Genomic DNA, 12317 nt, shown 5'->3' with positions numbered 1-12317 from the left:
CATTTGGTGGTGGAGGAGAAATCCCCGGTTCAACAATGTGGTGCTGCAGGCAGCAGTCAATGTGTGGGTTCAACATTGTTATTTAGCTTCTAGAAATAAGCCACTGCTGCTCATCTGTATTGTAAATGGTTTGATAACAAACTGTTTTTAGCACTTTTTGTCTTAATTGTGGTACATAAAATCAGCCGCACTGTCCTTCTGTCCGTGTGAAGGAGTTGCTATGAAGTTTGTATGTGCAAAATGTGGTGTGGCGTTGTTGTGAACAGCTGAGACATCAACAACAAGTGCGTGTTTTTTAAACTTTTCTTTACACTGCCAATCTCAGGTTTGACATCACTCCCAGCTCCTATACCCTCAAAGTTCTAAGGTAAAGGAATCCCACCAGGACCACTGCCTGTCAGGCGATGCTCTTGAACCGGGATGTCGGCTCACCCACCACCAAAAACGATCCTAGCTGATTTTCACTGGCGTTTTTCCTTGAAAACGCCACATAATTGTTGCACTTTTTGGGCCACCAAACAATAAAATACGGTTCTATGACTGGGTTTTTTGGGGGTCTTAGAAAATTTAAATTGGATTAAGCAAGTGTGTCTTTTGATGGGCTAAGAATGTTACTTCTCTGATAGCATACACCTATATAACTTTACGCCTGTGTCTGAGGTAGGTGCTGCATGTATGACCACAGGTATAGTCTGTATCAGTTCTCTGTAACAACTTGTGAAAGTAAATCCAGATGGAGCCAAGAGAGTCCCTGAGATCCTTTCGCCAGTATCACTGTGAAACAGTTCCTAAATCTTATTTGAAGGGGTCTTGAAATGGTCTTAAGTGTCTTACATCCTGAAGATATCGAAGAAGATTCTGTGTCCAACTTTTCCTCTGAGCTTAACTACGTGGGACTGAAAAAAGGCAATTTTCTGACCCAAGAAACTGGCGATGCCTGTTTATTTGTCTTGTGTATTACAATAATATATTTCTAGTTTTGCATTGTTGTTTCACATTATATGCACCTCCAGCTGTTCGTTTGGAAACAAGCTTCCCAAGTTCCATATAAATCACATCTGGGCTGTTAAGACCAAGTGGACAGACTGATCTCTTACCTGCATTCCTGCATTAAGCTGTTCCCATAGATCTCCGTGGATGGCATGGGCCTCATCCTCGAGCGCTTCAAACTCCATACGAGTGGTAGTTAAAGCCTGAGAGAGGCACATATAATTGAAGCCATACCCAAATGATGTTTCTACCATCTGTGGCTTTCCATAAATCATGCCTCTCTGAAACGAATGCCTTTGACTCTCAGAATAGAGTATAAATGAAAAAAAAAAAAAAAAAGGATTTAAACGAAAGTCAGTCCTTTTCTTATAACCTGGCTCTTGTTTTTGCATTTAGTCCAGCTCTTCTCATCGTAACATTTTGGTCACCCAATGTATTGATGGCAGGAGGTGAGGCAACACTGGCACGCACAGCTTCAAGACCAAAGAACACGACGTCTGAACATGAAATGAACATCAAACTTTTCACCGTGCTGAAAGCCTACAACATGAAGGAAAGCGTGTCAGCAAGATTGATGTTTCCAACCATCAACTTCACTTTAAACTCCAAAGTGGTTTAGATGGTTGAACTTGAACTTGCTTGTAAGTTGTGCACTCAGTTGGATGAGTGTGGTGAATTATGTGTACTTTATGAGTATATTGTGCATCATTGAGGGGTGAAATAATGACCAGAATTAGAGCAAGATTGTAAAAACCCAGACAGAAGAATAAAAGGTTTCTCTCTCTGGAGATTTGAAAGTTCATGTGATGTCATTGTCTTACACTGGAGGCCTGGGAGAGCTCTCCTCTGATGTTGATGAGCTGGTTCTGCAGGGTTTCCTTTTTAAACTGGAGTTTTTCCATCGCCAGGGGCTGGTTGTGGTACTGCTCCATCTCCTGATGAGTTGACACCAGTGCCTCCTCTAGGCTGTCCTGGAAACAGCAAGCATGGCAAGCAAAAAAGGAAGGTAGAGTTTTAATGGAAATTAGCTTTATTTCCCTTTTTTTTTCCTTACACCAAACAGCAAAAGTTCTGTTTTATTCCTGGTTTTCAGTCCAGATATTCAGCGAGGGATGTCACAGTGGAAGGAGGATGTGGGCGTGTTGTGCTCAGTATTCTTCCTCTGAAAATGAGTCATGTCAAAGTTATTTATTCATGGAAATTCTTGGGTTATTGTTAAATTTGAATTGTCTTACAACCGATGCCAGTATATTTTTTTTATTTTGTGTTATTTATTGATCCTTTTGTGAGAAGAAAAGGAGTTCCTTTCTGTGAAGTAATTGTTTGAATTCATCCCTCTGTTACACTGTTGGTGAATTCACACCAGTTATATCGTCTAAATGAATGACAGAACCTTAAATAGGCGACGTAATCTTTTTTCCACATATAAATATTTGGTTTGACAAATTCGCTGTTTGAGTTCCTTGCAGCCTGCTAGGAACTCAAACTGCTCAATGAAGTGCTGCAGGACAGCTGCAAATAAATGAATGCGGTGAATTGGTCGGTCATCTCCGTATCAGCTGACACTGATGTCCCATTTCTAATTCATTGATAACCACCATGAGCTTTAATCTACGCCATTACACTGATTAACCCATATATTTGTGGCATTTGTACACAATGAGAAGGCTGTTGTGGCTCAGCCAGACTCATAAAATATCCTTTGACTGCTGACTTTATAGAAAACAGGCATGAGCGCATGATTCTTGGTGAAACAGGTCAAAGGTGAGAGTTTTTTCAAAGACTTGGCGTGTACGCTGATGCACAGAGATGGTTAAGACATCTTCTTTGGAAATACTTGCATCACATCCACTTAGGATTGTCAACGCGCCATGTCAGACAATATGGGACTTATGAAAACATCATGACAGAGTAGTGCAATGTGTAAACTGTATATGTAATCTGGTCTCCAAATTTCTTAACTAATCTGGCCATCGTCCAGCTCTGAGGTGATTAGAAACACCGGGTTGGCTCAGCCCCTGCAACCATTAATGAGGAGAGCTCGTCTGGTGACAACATGCCGAACTCCAAAGTGGAGCTCTGTGGATACATCTGGATCCCCTCATATCTACAACAGCTCCAGCGAACCAATCAGGACTGACTGCTCCTCTGCAGCCCCACCCCCACAGCCACCAACAGTTACGTGGCACCTAATTGGTTCTCATAGTTAAGGACAGGAATGTAAGCCACCATTAGCAAAACAGAATAAACATCTCTCGGTGCACGAATGGCAGAAAAAGATTCAGGTCCAGTAATTAAAGCTAAAAGAAAGACGCACTGGCTGTGAAAAGTTGCCTTTACTGGCTTTCTGGCTGGCTTTGGCATGTATTAATTCACTGATTGGCTGAACGAGCTGGTCTGTCGTGGCAGGGACTCCGCCCCCTAGTGGTTCTTTTAGACAGGAGGGGTCCGAACCTAACGGCAGAGCCCAACACTGGAGCTCGTTATACATGGTCAGCTGTGAAGTGTGTGACTGTGAAAGTTTGTTTGTCTAAAAACACCATAAAGTAAAACCAACAAAAATGATTAATAAGGCAAATTAGTTCTCAGCCTGTTGGAATTCGTCACATGACACGGCCCAACCATCTTCCCCTACACGTCGTAGAGAGAAAATACATTTTACACTCGTTCAGGAGCTTCCATCTGCCCATTGCTCCGGTTACTGTTACTACCAGAGAGAACCCCGCAGGTACAGGGAGAACATGCAGACTCCACACAGAAAGACCCCGCGCTCCAGCCAGGGCTGGAACCCCAAACCCTCTTGCTGTGAGGCGACAGTGCTGACCACTGCACCAACGTGCCGCCTAACCAGAAAATGTTAGTTATAAAAAGGAATGAGTTTACATACCTTGTCCATTCTCAGTCTGTGGACAACTGCTTCGTGCTCTTTCAAAACTCTGTTCTGCTCACAGAGTCGACCCAAGAGTTTCTGGATCAGGAAGGACAAGCAATGATTACTGTATGCATTTACAACAACCCAGGAAGCGACGTGTGTGAGTGCAGTACAGACCAGTGTATAGAGTCAAGAGTGTATGAACAAGCGCGTGTTCTTGAACCCCACTACATCGTCTGAGTCCAAGCTTTCTCCCAGCGGTGTGGGTTGACGGTTGCTGGAGTCAAGTCAAGTGACAGATGGTGCTTATTACATAAATAATTCTGGAATAAACGTTTAACTTTGATCAGCCTTTCACCTTTTTTTTCTCCCCAATTTTACCACACCAACTGTACCCTATTTTTAAGCTCATTTTCAGTCCCTGACTGACCAGAGGAGGCGCTAGTGCAGCAACCAAGTTTCATGCCCTCATCTTGCTTTTCGCCTGCAGACACGGCCATTGAGTCCAGACCCCAAACCAAACTGGAGGAAGCACAGGGAAACAAACCAGTGGCCACAGCGTTGGTTGGTAACACAATAACTGCACTCCCTGGGTACCGTCTGTCTCAGGTCCAGGTCAGGTCCCACCCCAAACCTCCACCGCTTGTGTATTCAAAAAAAGGGTGAAGAAACTGTGTGTAATTCCATAGTTTTGTGTTCATGTGTGTGTTGAAGTCTCCTACACTGGTTTCGATCTCATTTAGCTTCAGTGTGGGGTGCAACTCTCGGCTGTAGACGTCGTGGAAGGGAGGCACCTGTGAAAACAGAAATGGAACAAATTAGCTAAATGATCAGCAAGAATCACACATTAGGGGCACTAAGTGCTCTCGTGAGAGGAAACTTCACCTTTTATTTTCTGGCCTTTATTCTGAGGAATTCCTCTTTCATTTTTTTCACAAGTCATTAAGGTTCTATTTACGTGAGATCAAGTGCGGCAACTAGGAGCTATTATTGAGGTGGCCGCAAATATTTGTGGCCACCTACATCGCAGTTGTCTTTCAAAGTCACGTAGGCGCTTTGGTTCTTGTCTCAGAATAAAGGGTCTGCTGGTTTCTCTCCTGACACACCATCACAAAACCCAGAGGAAAAAAGTCTGCATCCACGTCCTAAGATCTGTGATCGCATGAGGATGCAGGACTTTTGGGTATTGTGACTGAAACAGATGTGCCTGAAACCAATGGCTATGACAGCAAAACCACACAATTAAACAACATTTATTGCACCATGTAAAGTGAGATGAAGGAGGAAAATTTCGGTACAGACTTGTAAGGATATGACAAATGATCCAAACTAACTCCTGAAGTGGGTTCAAAACGGCTGGGAAGCACCGAGGACCAAGAAGTCAAGAAGACTGTACAGGAAAGAGTGAGCGCTTGTTTTTGCAGCAGTGAGAGGACTGTAGGCATGCAGGACATAAAGGCCTTGATTGTGATTTCAACAAAGGTCTCAATGGGTTTTTTTAACAGCAGCTTAAATCCCCTTCAAAAGTAGAATTAGTGGTTGGAGGTGTGCCTGTAACTTTTTGTAAAAATGCAAAACAGAAACTGGGCGCTGATCTCCTCTTTGTACATTTCATTGACTTTGCAAGGACATGCAAAACCTCAGGGCCAGATTTACCATGAGAAATGGTGCAACACAAAACTGCGGTTTTCATTGAGTTTTCAGTTACAATCTTTGTGTATTTAGCATCAAATGTTTAAAGACAGCAGATGATTGTGCAATCATCCTCTGGACTCTGTCTGGGTTTTAGCCCTCCACGATGGAAAAAAGAGCTCACAGACAAAGTTCAGATGTGGGTTGACAAAGAAATACATCGAGTGCTGGTCTTAATCGTGGTGCGTTTACTGTACACCGGCCACTGGAAATACTGTTGTTAATTTTCAAATACATTTTATATGGATTTTGCATGAATCATCCTTAGCATATCATCTAATAATGAATACTTAAAGGGATAACAAAATATCTCAACGGGAAACAAATGGAGATAGAACAGGATGAATAAGAGACACACAAACCACACACGAGCACCCAGGGGTGGAGGGAGAGTGAGGAGGAGGAGGCGAGTGGGTGGACAGCAGGTCACGGTGGAGATGGCGTTATCACTATTATCATTATTATGTATGCGAGATACACGTGCAGCCAAATACACACTTGTATGGTCTGGACTGTGAGTTCACAAATTCAAGTTAGAGGAACCAAAACTCCTTCGGCTATTTTTATGTCACCGATGAGGTGTTATTGTGTATTCATTCCTGGTTCATTGTTATTGCCTCTGCCAAAGTGATCACATGACCAGCAGCGGCTCTTGTGTTTCCGCTGTTGTTGGCCTGTATGTCAGCAGGATTAAGTACAAACTATGAGGCTGAATTTCACCAGGACTGGTGGGGAGGTGTAGCACGGCCCAGAAAGATCCCCTCACATTCCGGGGATAAATCCATTAAACTGTGAATAAACGGCAGGGTCGGTGTCTCCTTGATGAAAACTAACCAAGAGCCTCAGCAACAAATGCAGTATCATAATATATTGGTGCTCTTCCTCTATCCAGGTTGATCAATATCCACAGTTATAATCAGAGGACACTCCAGCCTCACTCGGATTCATTCAGTGAATAATTGCTGAGAAAAGCGTGGAACTATTATTGTGGGAACAGGGCTCCAGATGGGGTTTATGCTCAAAGATCTCTCTCTAAGTCAATTATCTGTAGGGATGCTGAAGGAAAACAGGTTGGAATTTGCACCGATTTGGAGGATTTCATCTGTGGTGCTGATGAGCTGTACTGCGTTACAGAGAGAGTTGTTGCTGACTCTCAGTTCAGCTCATGTATATGAGCTAGGGTTGACAGCATCTTAGGAGCAGCTCCCAGTATAACCAGCTCAACGTACGACATGAGCACGGACACACGTTTGGCTGGACAGCATCCGAGACATAAAAGACGTGGTAACACTGAGGTCACGCGGACCCTCACAGCCACACAAATGTGGAGCGTGTTTGAGCTGAGGCAGGCAAACAGAGTTGGAGCAGAATCATGAAGAGCGCACAGCATGCAGACAAGAAGACGACAGAAGAAAAGAGAGGCAGGCTTAGGGGAGAGTGCGTTATCCACTCTAATAGAAAGCTGTGCACAGACCTCGTTCCAGGTCTGCAGGAGGACTAAAATAAACTTGAATGTACTAGCCAGCATCGGCTCAGTTCCTTATTAAGTCCAGACTGCTCTAACCCATCCCGGCTGGTCAGGTGACTGACTAGGTGAGGCTGCAGGCCTCTGCGAGGCGGTGGCGCTAGCTGAAGCCTGCCTCCCTGCTGTGCTTTCTCCTCTCTTACTTGTACACAGAGCTTTGCTGCTGAGGAGGACCGCTCCACCCTTCGGGTAACCGTGCCTATTAGCTGGCGTCCATCCAGCACCTGAAGAATCGACCCAGGTTACACACACCTGACAGTGTAGAGAACAACTAGAACTATACTGAAACTATGTTAGGACACGCTTGTTGATAATAAGGTGATACTTCACCCGAAAAGAGTATTTTTCCTCTCAAGTATTCACAAATGGGAGTGTGGCGCTCACAAAGCCATCTTTCTTTCCTGCAGTACTTCTCTGTAATGCACCTTGAGCCTCATATATTTAGCTTGAAGTTAATGGAGACAAACCACAAACAACTGCAGAATTGTCCAAAAATGTCCGTGTCATCCGTGCTCTCCCCAGCTGAGGAACCAGAAGTGTTCTGGTTTCTTTGGTTTTAGCTCAAATCAAAGTCAGGGTGGACCACTGAGCCTGCGGCTGGATGAAGAAGATGCTCTTGGTGTTTCTAAACAGAGGTTTTTGGTCAGCATTGCTATTGTTAGCCATCAGTCTCCATTAGCATCAAGCTAAATGTAGATGGCCGGCTCTTCCTGGATTCTGAAGTAACAAAGAAGTAATGCAGGAGGGAAAAAATGACACTGACTTAGGAGTACTTGAAAGGCAAAATAAACTTTTTAGGTAAAGTATTGCTTTAACCCTAACATGCAGCTGAGCATATTAGCATTAAAAAGGAAGAAAAGAAGGAAGGTTCTCAGAATTAAGGAATGAAGAACCAGCACTGTCTGCAGTGATTTTTTTTTTTTTTTTTTTACATGCAGTCAATATTCAAGCAATTTTCCAGTTTTTGCCGTCACCCTGAAAATGGCAATATTTTTAATTAAACTATTGTATGCCTAAGAAAAATTAACATACTTCTGATAATCCTGTCTACATTGAGCAGTATGAAGTCCAACAGGGGAGAACTAAGGACTTGCTCTTGCCCCCCCCCCCCCACTTTACTTTGTTATGACTTGATGAATGATTAATTAAATCCTGAATGTTGTATCACTTGTGAGCAGTAAACATGGTAGTTTGCTCCTTGAGTCTTGAGATGCATTTTACAAAAATATAGTGTATATGCATCCAAAGAAATGCCCTCAAAACCCCACTGGCATTGTCGTATTCCCTGTGTTTTAGTGTCACAATGCTAAATTCATTAAAAGTATAAATTTTAAAAAAATACCTGGAATATACTGTTTACTGTATGTGACCCCTATCAAATCTGTAATATTGTCATTTGCTGACTAATAATGGAATATTAGTGTGCATGTAATCTACCAGAGCAAGCAGTGCTAGTTTTCGTGTGTGTGTGTGTGTGTGTGTGTGTGTGTGTGTGTGTGTGTGTGTGTGTGTGTGTGTGTGTGTGTGTGTGTGTCCTCCTACCTGCTGGTCCAGGTACTCCAGGTTGCGCTGGAGCTGAAGGTCTAAAACGTCATCCTGAAGCAAGCCGTAGCCCCAGCAACACACATGGAGATCACACAGACACGTGCAGCACAGACAGAAGGGTTCAGATAAGACAGAGGCGAAGCAAAGGGCTAGACCTCAGTGTCCTACCTGTCAGGAAAAGATGCATTGACTGTGTGCGTGCGTGCGTGCGTGCGTGCGTGCGTGCGTGCGTGCGTGCGTGCGTGCGTGCGTGCGTGCGTGCGTGTGTGTGTGTGTGTGTGCATGTTCTGCTCAGCCTCTGACCAGAAGCTCTGCTTCGTATTTCCCTCACCCTCTTTTGTCTCCTCTCTTACGTTTATGGAGCCCTGCTGGATAACCGGACCTGTGTGCACATTTTTGGCTCCAGTTGAAAGGGTTTCCTCAGGTGCAGATGCAGGCTCGTGTCCTACAGATAGCATTTATGATGTGTTTAACGTTGTTATTATTAGTCTTGTTTTAAGGCTAAATCACTGCTGGATTTTAGAATTTATTTTACTGCTGAAGCATTAATAACGGTGGCGAGAGTTTGGCCCGGCCCCTCCCAGTGGTGCTGTCAGTCAGGTTCATCATGTGATCTGAGTCATGAGCCCCGAGTGGCAGTTTATGTTCTGTGTCTCTGCTTTAGCTGTTTGTGAAGAGTTCTGCTAATTTATTAATCGATATGTAAAATGACCACGCCCTCGTGACACTGCATAAGCATATCAGACCATTTATCAACGCGCTCTGTCACCCTGATTGTGAAGTGGGGACATCCATCCTCTCAGAACACCTCCCCCCAGATCCTGTGGAGGTTTCCAGCACCAGTACTGATGCTTTCTGACCTCGACCAGGTGTTTCTGGAGTCGAAACCTATCCAGAGCTGAACCCTACTGACTCAGCACGTTTCTCAACAGTGATTTTCATTTCAGCAACCCTAACCCTGACCACCAGAGGATTCACGGCAGCCCCCGGTGTTACGTTGCTCTCCCCCATGACAGAATTCCCCCACCACTTTTAGAGTGTGGTCGTACGTGTGGTCATTTCTTGTATTTCTCTGGGATCTTTATTTTATTTTCTACCACGTGGCATCTGCGATATCGCCCTGTGTTGTGTTTCTTCTCCCACAAACCTCCAAACTGTGTTTTGAGTGAGGAGGTCTTCTATCATCACGCGCCATCACCATCACATGTATTCTATAATACTCACGTCATTTGAATAACTTTGTTGATCTGCTCTGTACTTTCTACTGCACATCTGTGCGTTCTTGGAGGGGGAACCCTTGCTAGCGGCTCTCCTCCAGCTTTCTGACAGGTTTTTCCTTTTCAAATAGTTTTCTATGAAGTTTCGCCTCACTTGACTCCAGAGTTTCAGGTCAGAGGGTGTTCCAGGTGTCCTTCCTTGTCCTGGTTGTAAAATTCCCCAAGTAATTAGCGATTTTGGGCTATGAAAATGAGATGCAACTTGACTTTGTGCAGCTTGATTAAAGGATAATCACTCTTAAGTGTTTGACCTACAGTATTAAAGTAAGCCGTTGTGTTTATGAGCTCTAAACTGCATTAATTACGAGCAAAGTTCACGCAGGTTTCTGGTCCTTTCTGTGATTCTTTGATCGAGACACTCACACACATACACTCATTCACATGTGCACAAGAGAGCGGCTCCAGCTGGAGACCTAGCAGCAGAGTACGAGGAGGCAGGGAAAAAGGTCCAGACAGAAAATGATGAGTAGAGGACACAGGACAGATGTGCAGACGAAGCCCCACAGCTGGCTGCAGCTGCGAATCAAAGCTATGCAGAGCATGGCAGTAGTTGCCTCCTCCACTGTCACCACCTCCGTGACTGTGTGTGTTATCCATCAGATGGATAAATATAACAGCACTTAAGTGGAACATACCATTTTACTGTGGATGGAGGGGGATACAGGGTAGTTGTAGTGGTATAATCCTTGGCTTAAGGACCTCCTATCACCAGGGTAGTCATACTGAAGAAGGGAGTAAGGAAAGAAGGAAGGAAGGGAAGATGGAGGCAGAATGAGGTGGTTAGAGTGGAGTTAAATGAAAATGGTTACAACAATAATCTCTCATTCATTTATTTCTGTCCACATTTGGAAAATATTTTGTACCAATAATGGACTTTTTTTTTTAAATGTTAATCTGATTGCTGACTGTAATCTTTGATTTCTGTTTTAGATTACAACCAAAATTCAGTTGAATTATGTGGAAAAACAAGGGAACTTGGAAAAGAAACCCAGTCTACTCCATAGCAGCTAATGTAAGGTGATGGTTCGGCTGTAGAGCCACTGTATAATGCTACACACACACACGCACACACACACACACACGCACACACACGCACACACACACACACACACGCACGCACACACACACACGCACACACACACACGCACGCACACACACACACACACAAACACACACAGTCACCCATCATCCCACCTTTGGTGACTGTGTGTGTGTGTGTGTGTGTGTGTGTGTGTGTGTGTGTGTGTGTGTGCGTGTGTGCGTGTGTGTTTGTGTACAGTGTACAGGCTCTACAGCCACTGTATAATGCTACACACACACACACACACACGCACACACACACGCACACAAACAGGGTTTGTCCATGAGGTCATATTTTCCACACACACAGTCACCCATCATCCCACCTTTGGTGAGCTGAGGGATCTCCTCAGGTTATAGATGGCTGGATCAGCATAGATCACGTCGTCCCTGATCCTCGCTGGAAACCGGTCAAAGCGGGTAGATGGTGATCGAGCCGGAGAGGCGAAGTTTGGCGGTACTGGTGAGTACGGCCCCCCTGATGACAGGGATGGTGACCTGGGGACAGACCTGGAGCGTGGCTGGATGGACAAGCGTCTCATTGTTGTTTCCATTCCACTGTAGTACTGTGGCCCCCATGAATCCCTGGGGGTCGGAGGGCCGTACAACTGGTGGGGCCCATCCCTCAGTGAGCGGCGTTTCTCCTCCACGGTCCAGCGGCGGTCGTAACCCCCCACAGCAGAGACAGAGCAAATGCTCTCAGGTCGGACGCCTGGAGGGTAGAGAGGGTACTCCTCTACATACTGAGGGCCAGGGTAGCCGTAGTAGTCGGCTGGGATCCCTTGGTTCATTGGGTAGTAACGAGACGGACTGGAAGAGGAGAAAAACTCAAGTCAGATTTTAGCATTTTGGGGATGATGACAGCAGCTCTTGCCTCAGTGATAAAGGATTCATCAGCCCCAAGAAGGCAGCCGTCGTGTATGTGAGCAGCTGTAAACAGGCATCAGGACACAGCTGCCACGACAGATGCCGCCTCCTCAAATGACCTGTTCCTGGGGACCTGCCACAGGTCGGCCAAGGGCCTGCCATGACCTCACAGAGTTGGTAGCTGGACTGAGAGCCCAGGGACAAGGGAGGACAACACTGTGTCACAGTCCTGTTTGGGCTTCTGTATCATCACAACATGAAATCATACTTCATTTTTTTCATGCAACAGAGAATGAATGAATAAAATCACTGAAAATGTAATACTGTGTGGCAGGAAACAGAATGATTAACAGTAAGAAAAAGCCGACTGTGTCAGCACTTCAGCTCCAACAGCAGGAGAGCTGAGACGGGTTGTGGTGTTGTTATTCTGGCCACAGAAATGTGATGCATGGTGCTGTTAGACTGCTGC

At 44.9% G+C, this 12317-nt stretch overlaps 1 protein-coding gene across 14 annotated transcripts in view; it reads right to left on the bottom strand.

Moving 5' to 3' along the window:
- Window positions 1–12317, bottom strand: part of plekha6 (pleckstrin homology domain containing A6) — a 105789-nt gene that overhangs the window by 22258 nt on the left and 71214 nt on the right. For 10 of the 14 annotated variants that reach the window (XM_086198290.1, XM_086198292.1, XM_086198286.1 and 7 more), the window contains 8 exons: window positions 11308–11791; window positions 10537–10623; window positions 8622–8675; window positions 7223–7303; window positions 4585–4656; window positions 3878–3958; window positions 1812–1961; window positions 1098–1193 (listed from right to left, as the gene is read on the bottom strand). In XM_086198290.1, the coding sequence (XP_086054416.1) occupies window positions 1098–1193; window positions 1812–1961; window positions 3878–3958; window positions 4585–4656; window positions 7223–7303; window positions 8622–8675; window positions 10537–10623; window positions 11308–11791 (1105 nt within the window). The remainder of the gene's footprint in view (window positions 1–1097; window positions 1194–1811; window positions 1962–3877; window positions 3959–4584; window positions 4657–7222; window positions 7304–8621; window positions 8676–10536; window positions 10624–11307; window positions 11792–12317) is intronic. The other 4 variants (XM_086198289.1, XM_086198288.1, XM_086198293.1 and 1 more) reach the window with 4 other exon arrangements.

Source organism: Aulostomus chinensis, chromosome 3 (assembly GCF_037954235.1).
Source record: "Aulostomus chinensis isolate RoL2024-O1b breed Wild chromosome 3, RoL_Achi_v1.0, whole genome shotgun sequence".
NCBI lineage: Eukaryota > Metazoa > Chordata > Actinopteri > Syngnathiformes > Aulostomidae > Aulostomus > Aulostomus chinensis.
The sequence above is the reverse complement of the archived record's forward strand: the minus strand, read 5'-3'. Positions and strand labels throughout refer to the sequence as shown.